We start from the raw sequence: 18,117 nt of genomic DNA, 5'->3' as shown, positions 1-18,117 counted from the left end.
GCGTTTTATATATATATTATAGTTATTTCTTTCAAATATTTTGTATTTCTATTCACATTGTTAATATTTTTTCTTAAAACAAGATATATATTACTTAGAGTAAATTAATTCGTTTTAGAAAAAATTATAGCACAAAATTTTTTATTTTGAACTGTTATCAGGATAATCAAGAAAAAGTAATTTTTTTATTTTAAATATTCGCAATTTTTAAAACTTTAATATCTTTGAGCTACTTCTAAACATTGTTCAACTTTGCTAAAACTTTGCCAGTTGAATTTTTTTACCAAAAGAAACGGAATTTGACCCGGATAGACGGACATTTTAAGAAAATATAAAATAAGAAACACCCTAATATTTACCAATCTCAGGAAATTATTATTTAAGACATTGAAAAACAATAGAGAGATATATTTCATATATTTATGACTCAAATTAGTTAATTATTTTTATTAAAAAATATCAAAAGATCCCTAGGACTCCCATAGAAGAAGGTTGATTAATTAATCTATTTTATATATTCAGAATGGTTCATTTTGTACATACATGAATAATTTTTTTGGAAAAATATCAAAGATAGAAGTATAATTGCAATTATTTGTGATAATTATTGTGGAGGTTGCCCGATATTTTATTTGTAACACACAAATTTCGCCAGTTCCTTAAGCATTGGACCATTGCAATGTCTTAACTAAGAGGTTGGCCTAATAAAGTTGAGTCCATTGTTACCTCTCAAGATTTTTCTTGGTGCTTTTCTCAAAAATAGACAAAGACCAGGGCAATATGACGGGTAAATTACAAAGAAGGCTGATATAATAATTTGCTTATAGCTTTCATGAGTTGACAGCCATGAAAAACAAGGCCACAACTGACCAGTTAACTATAGGCCACCACCTCTTAGTCTAATTATCCCTCCATAGACAATTTTTATTGCATGCAAGATATCAACTATTCATATACCCTTGTTATATTTAGAAACGCTATCAGGAAAAGTTAGGTTTACAAACTTGTTTTAGACTTTATTCTACCCTCTTTCCTTAGAAAATGAGTTATCTTAGAAATTGTTCCTAAAATTTCGTAAGAAATAGGATATTTCTTATCAAAAAAGATATTTTTATAAATCACATATTCTTATTTTACTGGTTCGATGTTAAATTTTAATAAACTAATTTTAAAATGAAATAAAAACGTAAAAAATGAATAAAAATAGATTCTGAGGTACATCAAGGATCACAAAAATATTTATAATTAAAATATAGCTTGTAGAACTTATACTTGCAATATATATACACCATACGGTTCTTTTTTATTTAATATTGAAATAAAGTACTTAAGACGACAGTTAAACAAAAATTAATTAATATAGATTGCATTTACATTTAACAAATCGTAATTATATGTACAGGGAGCGGGGATCAAATTGTCGCCTACTTTAAACCTTGATAACTTGAAGACGACATTATCAAATAAAAAACCGGTTACCAAATAGGAAAGCTATTCTCGTTAGCTGACGATACGTTGTTCAGTTAGCATCATGCCGTCATCATATGAGGAGATAAAGAGCTATAAGTGGAACGAGGAGCTTTCGAGGTCCGCTGTAGTCATGGCATTGGTTAATAATGGAGGTGAAATCTCCAATTCAACGATTGCTTCAGCCTTAGGAGTGAATTTACGGACTATTCAGCGTATTCGTAAGAAGCTACAGGACACCTGGGATGTTGATGCCACCATAAAGAGGGCACCCAAGGAGGAGGGCGCCGACAGGAAGGTCAGGGACACCGACTTTGTCGACAAGGTGAAGAAGATGGTTGAGGATGACCCTACCATGTCCATGAAGGCCATGGCGAGGGATCTGGGCTGCCAGGAGAAAACAATAAGGGACTGTGTATCTGAGGATTTAAGGAGCAGGAGCTACAAGATGCAGGTGGGCCAGATCTTGACCCAGAAAGCAAAGGACAACAGGCTGATAAAGTCAACAAAATTGCTCAACAAGCTCAAGTACCCAAAGCAGCCCGGGATGCTGTGGTTTTTCTCTGATGAAAATAATTTCTGTCAAGATCAGAAGGTCAACAAGCAGAACAACAGGTGTATAGCCACCTGCACCAGCCATGTGATAAAGGTAATGAAGACCAAGTTCCCTGCAATGGTCATGGTGTTCGGGGTGGTCAGCAGTGAAGGTCATGTTATGCCTCCCCACATGTTTGAAACGGGTCTAAAGGTCAATACAGAGGTCTACCTGGATGTTATGGAGAAGGTGGTTCTGACCTGGATCTAACGGGTGGGCGGAAATAGGCCCTGGGTGTGGCAACAGGACTCAGCACCCTGCCATGTGTCCAAAATCTCCCTTCAGTGGTTAACCGAGAACTGTTATGACGTCGTAACCAAGGATTTGTTGCCTCCTAACTCTCCCGGCCTTAATCCTTTGGACTATTTTGTCCGGGGCTATGTTGAGAGACATACCAACATACATCCCCATAGCACAATACGGACAATCTTTGGCCGCTTCAAAAAATAAGATTTATTCATTAGTCTGGCTATAATATAAAGCCAGAAAAAAATACTGACTTCAAAATATGATCCTTCAGTTTTTTTAATTTTTCTCTAAATAGACACAATTTGTAGGCACTACTGTATAGAATAACTTCAAAAATTGAATTATCTTTGAGATAATTCAATTTTTTTTATTATTTCTCATTACCTTTAATTCTCATATTTATAATTATTTGACATTGTGATATGGCTCTGAATCTTAGCCATACAATAAAAAAATCTTTCAAAAAAAAAGATTTTAAATGAAAAATTTATTATGGTAGCTCGTATTAATATTATTTTTGGTGTTCTATGTCTTAAATATAGTAATAAATGTGACTTTAACTAACGGGTGTCCATAGAATTCAATTTTGTATTGCTATATTTACTATATAAGTAATTGCTTATAATAAATTAGATAACTCCTCCAGAATATGTTCTGAAATTATAATGATCTTGAAATTGATGGAAAAGAGGCGGTCTTGTCTAATTGTGCTCTTTTTTAATAATGTTCAATTCTTAGAAAATTTACTTTGGACATTAATGGCTTTTATTTCGTAACAATATATTTTTTCTCTTGTGTGGGTTCTTCTCTAGAGTGGGTTATATTCAACATTATCAATTTGGACGAAGCCAAATGTGTCTATCTGTGTAAATGTTTGTAACGGAATCATTTTAAAGTGTATGTTTATCTTAAAATGGCTTGATTACTCGAAATAAGAATTTAACAACTAGCCTGTAAAACTATAGCGCAATAAATTACAATAAAAAAAAATCATGTTCACTTATAAGTTGGGTGCAAAAAAATATTATAAATGAAAAGGGTCGAGCATATGTGTAGAACTTTTTCTTGTTGTGTCAGTATTGTTGATATTGGCCATTTGGGGGCCTCAACGAACAAGTTTTATAGCAATGAAACACCTTTCATGATTAATATAAAGAAGACAAGTAAGCTATTGTATGTCAAAAAGAGACCATCAAACAATAGGGTTTTAACCTTACGATTTATCAAAAATATATTCCTCTAATACCTTGTTTTCCTATACATATAACCATAAAATATATTGTAATACAATCTTATTATCATATTGAATAAAATAAATTGACAATTAAATTGAAAATATGAATATAATATATGTTACTTTTCCTATCCATAATTCGATAAAAAAACTAATAGTATATATTCAGCTATTTTAAATTTATTAAATACATTTGTAGAAAAAATAAATTGCTAATTTTGGTATTATTTCAATTTTTTATAATCAACTAATTTAACTAAAGTATGCCTGTCCTGTTTGATAACTTGTTGCCAACAAGAATCTAACTTCAAAGTGTTCTTTTCGTATACCCCTTGTCACTATATGCAAAAAAAAATCGGACTGCAAATTTTCATAGGACTCAAGTGCGTTGGCCATTGATAGGAACAGTGTTTAGTCACTTGGTAACAGGTCTGTATTATAAGTTCGATACATAAGAACTTCCTGTCTGAGCTCTCGCAGCTTCTGGTGCGCCATCAATGATGTGTGCAGCCTGGCGTTGTTAGATTTGAATGAGTCGTTTCATCTCTTTTTTGATACTTTTGCCCCCCGTATAGCCCTTATGCCAACCCCCTCGCCATGCACCCGAAAGGTTTAGTCGAGGCCTTCAGTGTCCGTCATTTAAACACCTTCACCCTCAAAACCACTTTACGTTACGGTACGCCATGACATGATCTGAAGTGGTTGCTGCTTTGTCCTCTTGAAAGCTATCATTGCCACAAAGGGCGGTCACATTTATTATTAAGACAGATCAGACACATATTTATTTAAAAAATTAATTTTGTTAAAATTATATTGGTAATTAATAAATTATAACTTGTGGTAAGTTTAAAATTCAAAGAGTTTAGATTTTAATAGACCACACGGTACCTTAGGGTATTTATATTAATTATCTGGAAGCCCTAGTAATATTTAATCTCTAAAAAGGGATTGCTTTGTTTTATGGGAATATATGCTTTTAACATTGCCGGTTCTTTTGAATTTGCATTTATTCATTCAATTATTTTTATTTTTTACACAAATGTCTTTTATTTAGACATATATTTAGTTGTGTTGTATCTCATTTATCTTCATTAGCTAGAATGTGGAGAATAGATTTAAAAATAAACTATTATCATTTACTTTGGGGGTATTTTTTTAATCTGTTTCATTTTATGTACGGTATACAATATTTTATGTGCCACTACAAAACTTGAAGAGTATATGGGTAAAAGTATAATTATATAAAAAGTAATTATTCACTTATGAATATAATTTATATGTAGTTCTTTATATTACAGGCTTGAGTAGCAAAACATGGACTGTTAATAAATGTTAACTTTCTCATTCATATATCATGTTTTAAAATATTTTTTTTTTAAATTTTTGGTATAGCCATTTTTTTTTTTTGCATAAGCAAACTTTAATAAACGCTTCGTCATCTTGGCATCATCAACTAGCAAGAAGCCAAAAGGTTGTGTATCTAAGATCTCTTTGATGCTGAATTTGAAGTGGAGAGGATTATTGACATTTCAAGTGTTTCACGAGCCTGGGCTTCAAGGTGGCCGAAATGACAACCTCTCCAGAAAAGCAAAGAGAAGAGGGCACAATAAAAACAGGGGTCCAGAGTTCCTGTCTAGCTTAGAGAAAAATGTCAAAAATAATCCTTCAAACTGAAGGCTCGTCTCGCCAAGAGCATCTCCGTGGCTGTTAGGTCAATCAGAAGGCCTGCAAATGACTACATGGGCTTTTACTTTTATAAGAGTGCATCATGCAACCTTCTGATGGAGGTAATGAAGGTCAGGCAACTAGAGAAGTTCTAGAAAATTATATCACGGATCGAGATTTAAAATTAGCTGGACTATACTCTGTGCAGTACAGGGAAGAGGGAAACCATCAAAAATCCACATCCAAATGTGAACTCACTGATAGTCGATATAGTGGCTGTGAGGGCTAACTTTTTGATGAAGTTTTTCATCAACTCCAGCAAGATCTTCCAGAAGTTTACAAATCCCTTCTTTACAAGTTTTTTTTAAAATATTTTTTATGGAAAATAAAAAAAGTATTGAAGTATGTACTTCAGAAACAACCTTTCTTGTCCATGTTTAGCTGGCCAACCTTGTAGGTAATATGAATTTATCCGGATTTCCTTAAAAAAGTCCTATCCTAAATATAAATGTTTATTTTCTTCTCAATTTCCGTTTTTATAGACGGACTAAAATTAAAAAAAAAAATCTTTATAACAATCATTAATCTTGTTTATTTTACTTATTTTTGTTTTCCTCTTCCCCAAACTAAGTATGGCTCGTAGAGGGCATCATTTGTCAAAGGAGCTTTATTTTGATACAAAAAAGAAAAAGTAAGGGATGAGGATCCAATTTTCAAGCTTGAATATGTATGGAAATATATTCATATATATGTTTATATGTAATTTACATGTATATCAACATGTAAAATAATCATGTTATCAAATTATTCATAATTTAGAAAGCTTTAAATTAATATGAAAAATAATATATTTGTGTACTTAAAAACAAAGCATCCTATGTTTTCTCTTTTTGTCTATGATGAAAGTTATAAGTACCTATGAGAGGAAGTAAGTAAACACAATTATCATTCCCTATACAGCAAAGTTAATATAGGCTGCTATTATTCTGATGTCGATCTTCAATTCTACTCCTAGTTACACAAGAACTTACATTTATAACCACCTGGGAGCAAACCCTCATTGTTATATTATTTTTAAAAACAATTTACGACAAACATGTAAATATTAATAAAAACAATTTTTTGATCCACCTCTTTTTATTCATTTAAGTGTTTCTTTTTCAGTAAGTACGAAATATATATTAGTAGTAAAAAGTTTTCTATTATATTTCTAATAAATGACTTGGCTAATGTGTATATCGCATTGCACTAATGTGATTATTGGCTTAAACTAGATAGTGTAGGAAGGATAAGATTTCATACGAAAAAACTTTTGTAGTTGTTTGACTCAGTATTGCTCAAGTGCGTATCGAAGAGAAATACACCATAATTGACTATTTTTCATCGAATAAGGAGAAAATGAAAAGCTAAAAATGTAGAATGAGTTTATGCTTCTGACACAGTTTCAAAAAATTGTAATTTTGAATTTATCGATTTCCTTCCAGTAGGTTTTAATGTTCAAGATGGAAGGACAATTGTGGAAAATGTGGATATAATAATAGTAATCGTAGAAAACGACCGTCATATAATCACTATTTTGAGGGGCAAGGAGACTAACATTTACAGAAACAAAAATTATAAGAAAATCCATTAAAAATAATACATTTTCTTTTACTAAAGCTTATATACTGATATTTAATTGTCATCAAATGGTTCCAAAACAAATAATGTATCATTAGGAGTTAAAAGGGAACTTTTTATGGTAGCAAGCACTTTTATTTTATTATTGCTTCAAGATTGTACAACATCTATTTTTATGACTAGGAGATAAATTATTTGTTAAAAAGTTTCTGTTTAAATGTTTTCTGTCATTTTGGATTAGATTTGTATTTTAACAAAGTTTTTTTAAAGTAGTTATAAAAATTCTGTTCCAAACCAAAAAAATATAATTTTTTTTTTTGTGACAAAGAACAACAGACACTAAATGTTATTCAAAGTTTTTACGACCCCATCGTTGGAATATTTTGTTAACTAAATATTTTTTTAGATAGAAAGTACAACACTAATTTCCTGAATTAAATTTTTTTGAGATATGTTAATAAACGAATCTGAATTTATAAATTTTATCATTTTTAAAATGTCAATAAAAAAATTAAAAATGGTATGATAATAGTTAATCTTTTGTAATAAATGATTTTGTTTTCGATGTTCAGCCCTTCCTTAGTGAACGCCTACTTTTAACAACGTTAGTGAACTAAACTAAAAAGAAACCCCAAAAATAAAAATATTTAATAACACAATAAACCAATTATACTATTTAAATTGTGCAGCATTTTTTAACCATTTTATCCATTTTGCATTCGTAGATATCTTTTAAAAAACATCAAATTATTAAGAATAAATGAATCTTTATATAAAGTAATCTTTTCGTAATTCATATACTAAAAATATTTAAAGTTTATTTTTTGATGAAAATTTCTATAATATATAAATAACTTTAGGCAAATTTATGGAATCAAATTAGTACTTATAAGTTTTGAATGATGTTGCTTGTGTAACATAAAAAATTCAATCATAATAAAATTATGTAGCTATCATTCTACACCTCAGTCCACACATTGAAAAAAATAGTTCAGAAAAACAAAGAAAGGAATTGTAAGCAAGAATTCAAATAAACCCATTAAACCTCCCTTAAAAATAAACAAAATATACGTATAACTATAAATAAGATACTTTCAAGATAAATAAATGATTCTATATAATCAAATTTAATAATTGAGGAGCATATTGAAAATTTAGATTATAAGGAATAAGAACTAATTATATATCTCAGTTCACAAACGGAAGGTTAAAGAAGAACTCCAGAGTGTTTGAATTTATTTATAGTAGGAGGAAATGTAAATTGAATTTTTCTTAGCATGATATATGAACGTTTATTAATATCACAGTGGATAAATTAGTTCCTTGTTTGCTTAGAAGCCATTTTAAAAATAGAGTGAGTTATTTTGTTTACTTCTTTAAAATACAAACATATACTATAAATATTCGTCAGCATAATAAGTCTGTGTTACACAAAAATAAATAGCTATAATTTATAACCAAAACATAAGAGAATCATTTTTTGTCGTATGTTGTTTTGTTAAAATATGTCAAAAAGGTCGTTTTTGCGTGATGCAAAAGTTACATTGAACAATAATTACTACCTACGTACGTTATAAAATAACATTTATCAAAGGAAAGCTGTTCTTGACAGTATTTCGATACAATAAAATAAGAGTCAAGGCCCTGTATATTGGATGGATGAATAAATTTGGGAAAATAACTAAAACTGTCTTTAAAGAGAATTAAAACATTAGCAGGCACAAAAAATTTCGTAAAATTACTTGACGTAAGTCTGTGTTGGAGATGTAAAAAAAAACGAATTTTGTTTTTATGGATGAACTTTGATATGAAAACTTTAGTTTTGTACAAATAGGAGTTTGATATAAAGATAGTTCATTAATACATAACAATACCTGGAAATTGGATCAAAGGAATGAATAGTTTTTGTAATTAATAAAAGGATTGAAAAATCGACAGATTCAGAGGTTACAGGTTCTTGAATTCACAAAAGTACGAAAGATCAATGAACTAAAAATGGGAATCCAAAGGGGAATAACTACTATTAAAGGAATATTGCATGGTATTAATTATATAAAAATTTAGCTTTTACATGTATTAGAAGCCTTTATGGAAAAACTTTAAAAAAGAAACAATGTTTTTTTAATCATAAAATTGAACATATTCTCTCAAAATGTAAGGGCATGAAAAAGTAGTCGAGCGTCAGATATAAAGCAAAAGATATACATTCAAGACGAAATATTTTCGTTTTCTCTAGTTTTATTGGCCCAATCAAAAAAATTATAATTTAACCTTGATTAAAATATCAAGTATTCTTTATCAATTCAGAAGTACGATGACTTCTTTACTGGTTGATATTTTAAATTTTGTTTCTATCATTTATAATAAGTATTAAAATTATAGTTCTATGATTTAAAAAACATAATACGAATTTTTATATTATATAATTAAATAAACTATAAAGAAGAATTAACATGTAACCAACTACAAAAAGTTGATTACTTAAAGCACAAAAGTCATGTGCTGTATCATTGATACACTGACTGAGTTTGTTTCATTTCTGTTTCTTTATGTTATAATAAATATCCCTCTAACCTTAAAGGTAAATGGTTAAAGTTTCTTATTTATAGTCTGTTCGTTTTTTACTGGGAAATGCAAAGGGAATATTAATTTATTTTTTAAGCAATGGTACAGTGGATCTATATCATAGAATATTTCCTGTAATTTCATAATGTATGAGAAATTGAAAACAATTGAGGCATGCAAAAATACTTAAGCTACTTTTAATTCATAATTTGTTGGACATGGCACATGTTTATAAAAAAACCATTTTGCTTTAAATTTAAAGTTTTTAGTTTATTTTGTGGTTTTTTCATTGTATGAGTAATTTCTTGAACAAAATTGATCTATAGGAGTACTCTTAAGTTCCAAATAGTATGCTTAGTAACTTTTTTACCGCAGCTTATCTTGAGCATTGTTTATTTTAAAAATAGAAATTCCTTTTCAACTCTATTAGTACACTAATGTACTATCTTGTGTAAATACCATATACTCTTTTTTTTCATTTTCACAGAAAGCCTGCCCATCCTCTTTTTTGTTTCTTTAGATTCAAACCATTACAGTTTATTACCATTTCATAGAAAAAATATAGTCGAAAGAATGCAACCTTGCCTTCCTCCAGAATGTATCAAAAACAAAACAAAAAAACAAACAGTTATTACGGTCAAATATATCTCAAAGACAATCGTTTACCGTGTAAAGGTGCCCCTAGATACGAGTAAGGATCTCAGAGAAGCCCTCAGGCGTGGTTGTCCGAGAAAATGGACTACTAAACATGTAATAAAAGCCCTTTAAGAATTGTCAGATCTCTTCATAAAAAATATAGGCATGGACGTCAATGTCTCAAAGCCCCCTGTTTTCAGGCAAATCAAGAAGCTGGTGGTGTCTGTCTACAAGACAAAAAAGTTCACTCCTTGCGAAAGAAATGTTTAAAAAGTAAATCATCTGTTCAGTCCCAGTTTTTTTTAGTGAGCTTTGGACATCTCCAATCACCAAATATGAATCTGCTAGATAATCAGATATACAAATATTTAGACCTTCAATGGTTCTTTCAATAAACAATGAGCTACTTTGCCCAAACCTACATCTAAAATACCTGTAGTAAATTTCACCATCGCCTTCAACCCGTTAGAGCTGCCTAAATTAGTTAGATTAAAGATTAACTATTCTTAATATCAATATATATGTTAACTATATGATATTGACAAAAACACATGAATGTTTGATCGTTCAATAAAGTATCAAACGTAATGAACAATCTGGTATGTCTGTTGTTTAGTTATGTAACGACACCCACATGGCTGAAACCACATCTGTTAAGGTTATTTCTAGCATAAGTGTCCATCACGGGACGCTTTTATATGAAGACTAAATTTTCTGCCATTAGTGTCATGGGGGAGCATCGTTAATTTATTTTTAGTTACTTTTTTAACAACTTATTTGACACATAAATACTGTTATGTCCTTGCCTAAAAATTTGAAAACATCGATTCTGAATAATTAGGTAATTAGCTCATAACAAGCAATTTATCATAAATTTTTTTATCCATAGAAAAATTGATCAAGATAAAGTATTAGATCATAAATAAAAATCGCCCAGTCTATAGTCATACACTGAATAGGTTTTTTGATCTTATTTGCTCAGAGCACCAGAGTGTTTATAAAGCAAACACATTGAGCACAAAATGTTTTACAAAACACAAATATATAATATAAGATTTTTGTAAAATAACTAAACTTGCAGAAGGCACAACTCTGCTCTAGAACTTTGGCCCTCAAAAATTAATTATTTAAAATAAATTAATTATTAATAGATTTTAAAATCAAAATAAGAAAAACATATAAATATTTAAACTGAGGGGTTCAGCAACTAAATCGATAAATCAATAATATTTGTACCTCCATCCGCTAAGGAAAGCTCACTGATCTCTAAAACCCAGTCCTCTGAGCTCGTTCTATGTATCCCTGTAAATCTTCGATCTTGTGTGTATGTATATAGGCCTGTTGTAAGTAAATGTGTATCTGAGCTTCTTAGCCATGAGACCTAATGAAAAAAATTTCATTAATTAATAGCTAAATATGGATGAGACATCTTTTTTTCATTTAAACTCACGGTAAAGTTTCCCAAATTCTTGACTCGACACGCCAAATATGCAACATGCCCAATAACTCCGGTCACATTTCCTGAATGAGGCAAATCAAACCATGGCCCTGATAATGAGCCTGTTGGATTTGGTGTTGCATTGTCATAAATTTTTCCCAAGTCATCATTTGACCGCCATCGATTATTTGCAGAAGGACAAGCTAAAATAAAAAATAGAAAAATTAAATTTATTTAGTGGGTAAAAATGATATATAATACATAATATAACACAAATATATTTTTTATTAAAATTTGTTTTCACATAATCCAAAAGTTTATGTATGCTCCATAAACAATATAAATAGAGATTTGTTGTCCTAAAATTAGAGTTTTATGGTTAAAAATATGTTTTACTAAGTAATTTTTACGTATTTAAATTCAAAATTAAGTTTAAAGTTTTTTATTTATATTCCAAAATATTTTGCAAATCAAGACATATTACATTGGTTCTAAATGCATGACGAACAAACGACGTATGTTTATTCATGAAAGATACAAATACGATTCTTATCATAACTGAAGGGTATTGTTAAGTTTAGTTAGCAAGTATAATTAGGGAAATTAGTACACTTTTAAATAAAAGCCTAAATATGATATGAGCCTATAAAGAATTGGACTAACGCTTTATTTTATAAATTTTCTTCATATAATCCATAATAAAAATTACTTTTTAATAGAATCACCCTTGATGACTATGATGGCCTTAAAATACATTCCAGATTGTTTCCTTGCTTATACCCCTTTTATTCATCGGTTAATAAAAATAAAAGGGTTGGTGCGTGTGCTATTTTTTTTTTTTCCTTAATCATATCACCGTAGTGCTAACATCTCACTTTGATTAATATATTCCTATACTATTTTCTTGTCATTTTTTCAATGCATACGGCATTAATGTTTACGAAAGCTAAGTCACACATCAATTTAGGATTTTTTTTTTTTTTTAAATTCTATCGTTAATTAATAAATTATATCTTATTAAAGTTTAAAATTCAAAGTATTCAGATTTTAATGAACCACATGTTAGACAAATTAAACTGTTTTAATGCAGTATGACACTAAATTAAGGGTCGGCCCAAAACTTTCATTGTCATGACTAAAAAAAAAAAGACAACTCAAAAGCAACTTATGATATGTTTAAATACTATATTCAACTTTATTTTTTTAAATATGTCCACCTTCATAACCAATAATATCCTCAACACGCCAGTGAACAAAAAGACAGTTCATAAACAATGTCTATGGTATTCCACTCTGTTTTGATGACAACTCGGAGCGAATCCAAATTTGAGTTAAATGTAAGTCAAATATATTTTTTTAGGCCGCCTCACAATACAAAGTTGAGGTCAGGGCTTGAGGATAACCAAATAGAGCCAAATTCTTCTTCTTTTTTTTTTTGCAGAAGTTTTGGTTCTTCTTCGTTTTTAAAACTTTTCAACACGATTCCCACTGACTGTGAAATTAATAATTGCGCTGCTACTGGGATAAAAAATTTATCATGGGAATAAAATCAAAACTACCTTATTAATTTCCAACTGTCGTTGTGCTACATAATGAAAAATAATAGCTCATGTGTTTGTTGTATACTTTTAATTTAAGTTTTAAGTTAAGTATTTTCTAGCTTAAAATAAATGATACTAAAATGGTTTTCTTACAATTAAATGAACCAATATGTCATTTTTGGTTATTACCTTACGTTTTTAGTGTTACATCAAGACTTTATGTGTATGATAACGCTACACATAAATCATAGTTGTTGTTTTTTGAAAAAATAATGCAAGTAATAAATTTACATACACTTATCATTAAACGATAAAAAAATTAAGTTAATGGGAATTTATAACTTTTACTTTTAGAAACAACCTTTTACTTTTAAAATATAAAAAAAAATTACGTCATTTCTAGTACATTGTTATTATTTGGTAGGTGATTATAAAGCCCTATGGAAATTATTATAATATAAATTTTTCATAAAATATAGTGTTTGATATTTGCAAATATACTTTCATGTATGACTTTTGATCATATTGAAGGGTTATTAATTTTTTATAGCACTTTAGTCATTATTTATAATGAACTTTGAGTGCAGCAGAGTTAAGACATTTCTTGTTGTTTTGGCTCCTAGTCCGAAGTCTTTGGCATCAGTTAATATAAATGACATCGATCAAAAAAGTATTTATTCCACGCTCATCGAAAAAGTAGTATGTCCTTGTTGAGATCTGCGCCAGACAATACAATGTTGATTTTGCAAATTTCTTAGGTCTGAAGAGGTCCATTTGATGCACCAAATGTAAAGCAGTGAAGCTAACGTGAAGCCACCATATTTTTTCTCATGTGCCCTGAAGGGCAATACCAAGGAGTATATCAAAGTACTGGAAGATTGTCAAGCCCTAGATTGATGAAGTTGCAATTGATATACCATTCATCTTCTTTTTGGCTTTGTTGCCCCAATGTTGTACTTCCAAGCTCACCTACAACAAAAAAATACAAGCTGATGTCTAGAATCCAGGAGGAGTTCTGGAATACGTTAAAAGAGACTGTCATCCATACTTGTTTCTGTTTCTAAGGTTAAGTCCAAGTCGTTCTTAAAGGACATAAAAAGAGAAAAAAAATTTGGTCTAAAGGACTTTGTTTGCCTTTTAGTAACATTTAAAATTTTTTTTTTTTTGAAAAAACGACTATTTCATATAAAACAAAAAATATAGAAAGTAAAATTTTAAAAATTATTCCTGGTGTATGTTGAATTGTGTCTTTGCAAACTTTTTTTAAGTGAGATTTTAAGGTGGAACACTTGTTTCGTCTAACAGGTCTAAATGATCCGTTTTCAACTTTAATCTAGACTAAATCTCTGGTATTGACATTTATTAAAACATAAAATTTCCTAAATTTTCCTTAACAAACCTCAACATTAGAAAAGTAAAAAAAAAAATCCATTATTCAATTTAATTTTGCCAAAAATGACTTGTGTACAAGATATAAAAAACTGTAGAAAATTATATACATATATAGGAAATCCCACAGAACTTCAAAAATATATTCATGTAGATACTAAATAGGATCATTTTGGAGAGAAAATAAGAGTACATTAAAGTAGATTTTGAGCGACAAAAATATTTGAAACACAATATGTTTGTACATGACCTTTATAATTACTTATTGATAGAATGACAAAAAAAATGCAATTGCATTAGTTTAGAGCTACATAATTATTAAATAAGTAAAATTATAGACACAGAAATGAGAAATTACATGAATCAATATGTTAGATATTGAAATTGTTGATCAAATCTATAGTAAGTTCGTCCAAAAAAGTTTCCTGAAAATAACCTATCAAAAGATATTTTAAGAGGATATGCAAAAAAAAAAAAAAATGTCGATTAATACTTGACTCATCTTCATATAAAAAATACATTTTTTCCCCTGAATATGATATTTTCTTTACAAAATATAGCAAGAATTAATCGTTTCTATTAGCAAAAAAAAAGGGTAGGAATCACGCTAATAACATCCTTACAATGACTCCTGTCCCCACAAGATGTCCATTCAAAGAACATCTTTTCAATATTTTTGATATTCCTCACTCCAAATATTAAATAAATCATTCTGAAAATGACTAATTTAGAATTTTTTAGAAGATAGGTAAAGAATTGGACAACCCTTGATAAAACAGACCTTCAAGTATGAATTGAATTATTCATATTGACTTGTGTCGATCGATCTTGTGGTTGTGCTAGTCTTAATTTTTGGAACCAAGAGGGTAGTATGGCATTGCAGGCGGCCTAAAATGCCGCTGAAAGACTTCCACAAATACTCAATGATGTCTATTTTCCACCTTCAAAAAAAGCCTTTAAAACAAGTTTTTCATGTACAAAATATGTCTGTAAAGCCACAAATAAGATAAATATTTTTTTCAACATGTTAGAGCTCTTTGATGCTTAGTTGTGCAGTTGTCTTGTTTTTTATACTAAATAAATATATATGTATATATTAATAAATTAAAGAAAAATAGGAAACCCTTTTGCAAATTAAAATTATGTATTGTTATTTTTTATTAATTAATATTTAAATTAGCTATTAAGCAGTTAATTCATCTTTTAAATTAGCTGTTAAACTGTTAATTTACCTTTTAAATTATAATTTATCTTAAATTTAAAATAAATTCAGTCTTTGATAGTAAATATTTAGGAGGGGATCATTTTGACCTGTAAGTCAAGGGAAGTGTAGGGAAACAAGAATACAAAGAAACCTAAATAACTTTTGCAAAATTGCCGTCAAGAAAGCAGGTTCTGCTGGTTTATGTTTAGGATATAGTAACATTTGAGAAAAACCATTCGTATAGGTCTTCAAAAGTGAAATTAGATGTGATATTTCTATGGGATGAAGCTGTAGTGATTTTTCTTTTTTACACATCATGACATTATACATCTATAAACGCCTCATTGTGATTGGCTTAAAAAGCATAAAAAATAAACAACAAGACTCATCAATCAGACGAAAAAAATTGAGAGTAAACAAAACGCTTTATTCCACATTGAAAATAAATAACACGCATTCACTTATAAAATCCAAAAGTTATAAATTTTCTTTTGGTACAAAAAAAAAACAACTAAATCTCGTGTCGGCTCTGTGTCCATCCCTTGATACACTTCCATGAACATATGTCAATTTTATTAAGATACACTAGCCAAGGTGTCCTTGGATATTCTTTAAATACTTTTTTAACTGATGCACAAGTCCAAATTTTTGACTTCATAGGATTTAGGCCGTGCCTGAATTTTAAAGTAGGTAGTAAATGGAAATGTTTGGAGTTATTAGGGCTCGACAAATAGACCAACCTAGTTTTAATAATATAAAACAATACTCCTCGTGAATTCTTCTGTGATACTCTCTGTTTTTCATTAGCACACTCATACCTAATTACTCAATACTTAGATGTTCTCCTCATCAAAATTAAAGAAGAATTAAAATAGCTTGATAATTTTTTAAAAGGGTGTTATGATTTTTATCTTCACACAATCGATGTTAAACCTAATCTAAAGTCACATTCGTTATATAATGTTATTCAAGATTTTTTTCATTTTTAATATGAGGAATACCTATTCACCCAGGAGATTTTATTCATTTCTTAGTCCCGTTTTTGTACAACTCTTTACATATTCTCCCCTTCTTTCTAATATGAAAGACATGATCGATCGTATTGTTGTTTCTTATATAAATTGTCTACACACAGAAATGACTTTCCAAAGAGTAGACATTCAAACATAAAAATTTATATTGTGCAAGATAAAATCGTGAACTTGAATTTAATACAATCCGGATTATTTTTAAGATAAATATTTTAAAGGTTGTGTAAAAAAATGTAAGACTATATAACACACTTTAAAAAAAAAAGAATTTTCAGCATGGAGACGAAAAAGTAAAAGGTTGTCGGTTTTTCTCCAAGTCCAAGTGAGTGTCAAAGAGATGATGAAGGTCGTAGGGTGCTCCTGGAGTATTGTTTACAAGATTAAATGCATGGTGGCTTCTGTTCAAGCCTTGAGAGGTCTCATGGTAGAAACAGACGCTGTAAAATAGGGATCGTGTGGGTTGTGTACACTGCGATCACCAAAAGTCCTACCAAATCGATGAGGCAGCATGCCAAAGTTTTCAGTGTGAGTAATTTGACTGTGTTAAGGTATATGAAGGATGAAAAAGACCTCTCATGCCCAGAGGTATTTCCAAAGCAACCAAGGTCATCGTCAAGAGAGGTCAGAAATTTGTTGACTTAGCTAAAGACTAATGGGTCAGTATGATCACCCTCCTCCCTAGACTGTGTCCCTCTAGACTATACCATTTAGGGTGTAGTCGATAAAAAAGCGTGACATTTGGATGGCCTTAAGACCTTGATGAGCGTCTATTTTAAAAGCCTTTATTCAGAAGTGATGCAGGACCTTTAGGCCTAGTTTTGAAGCTATGGTAGCAGACAAAGGAAATATTTTTGAAGAATTAAAATAAGCCCATGTTTTTACGGCGCAAGCTGTAATTTCTCAGCTCATATTTTGGTTATAAGGTCAAATAAGCCCTTTGATAAAGATCATCATTTAAAAAATAAATCTTGGAAATTTAATGCAGGATAAATATACAAATAAAATACATAAACCAGCAAAATAAAGTAAATCTATTGTAAATATCTAGATATTTACGAATATTTCATGTAATGTAATTTTTCGAAACAAACATATGTCTATGTTTTTATGCCTACTTGATTTATTGTGAGAGTTAGTGGAATCCGGGATTAGAAAAAAAAGCTTCATGTGTCTAAAGCCTTATTTATTTATTCCTATTCCCCCTTATTCTGGTAAATGTATTATATATATATATTTGCAAATGTTCAACTCAAAAAGCTGTGGAATATTTGCTTATGGAATTTCTCAAGGAGTCACGTTGAAACAAGCTTTGTATATGGTAGATAGCTTTAGTTTAATATAAAATAGAACTTCTTGACTCATAGAGTAAAATATGTTTCTCAGTGAAAAGAAAAGTAATTTACATATTTTTTACTCTATCATGGACTTTTATTAAATCTTATATATATTTTAAACATATTTACATAATATGATCAAATTGAAA

The 18,117-nt window shown here is 29.6% G+C and overlaps 1 protein-coding gene across 1 annotated transcript in view; it reads right to left on the bottom strand.

Moving 5' to 3' along the window:
* The window catches only part of LOC121116824 (zwei Ig domain protein zig-8), a 385,771-nt gene that overhangs the window by 77,083 nt on the left and 290,571 nt on the right, over positions 1–18,117 (bottom strand). The window contains exons 4-5 of the mRNA XM_040711120.2: positions 11,482–11,672; positions 11,268–11,412 (exon numbers count right to left, since the gene is read on the bottom strand). Coding sequence (XP_040567054.1) covers positions 11,268–11,412; positions 11,482–11,672 — 336 coding nt within the window. The remainder of the gene's footprint in view (positions 1–11,267; positions 11,413–11,481; positions 11,673–18,117) is intronic.

The sequence above is a fragment of the Lepeophtheirus salmonis genome, chromosome 4, assembly GCF_016086655.4.
Source record: "Lepeophtheirus salmonis chromosome 4, UVic_Lsal_1.4, whole genome shotgun sequence".
In the NCBI taxonomy this organism is placed as follows: Eukaryota; Metazoa; Arthropoda; class Copepoda; order Siphonostomatoida; family Caligidae; genus Lepeophtheirus; species Lepeophtheirus salmonis.
The sequence above is the reverse complement of the archived record's forward strand: the minus strand, read 5'-3'. Positions and strand labels throughout refer to the sequence as shown.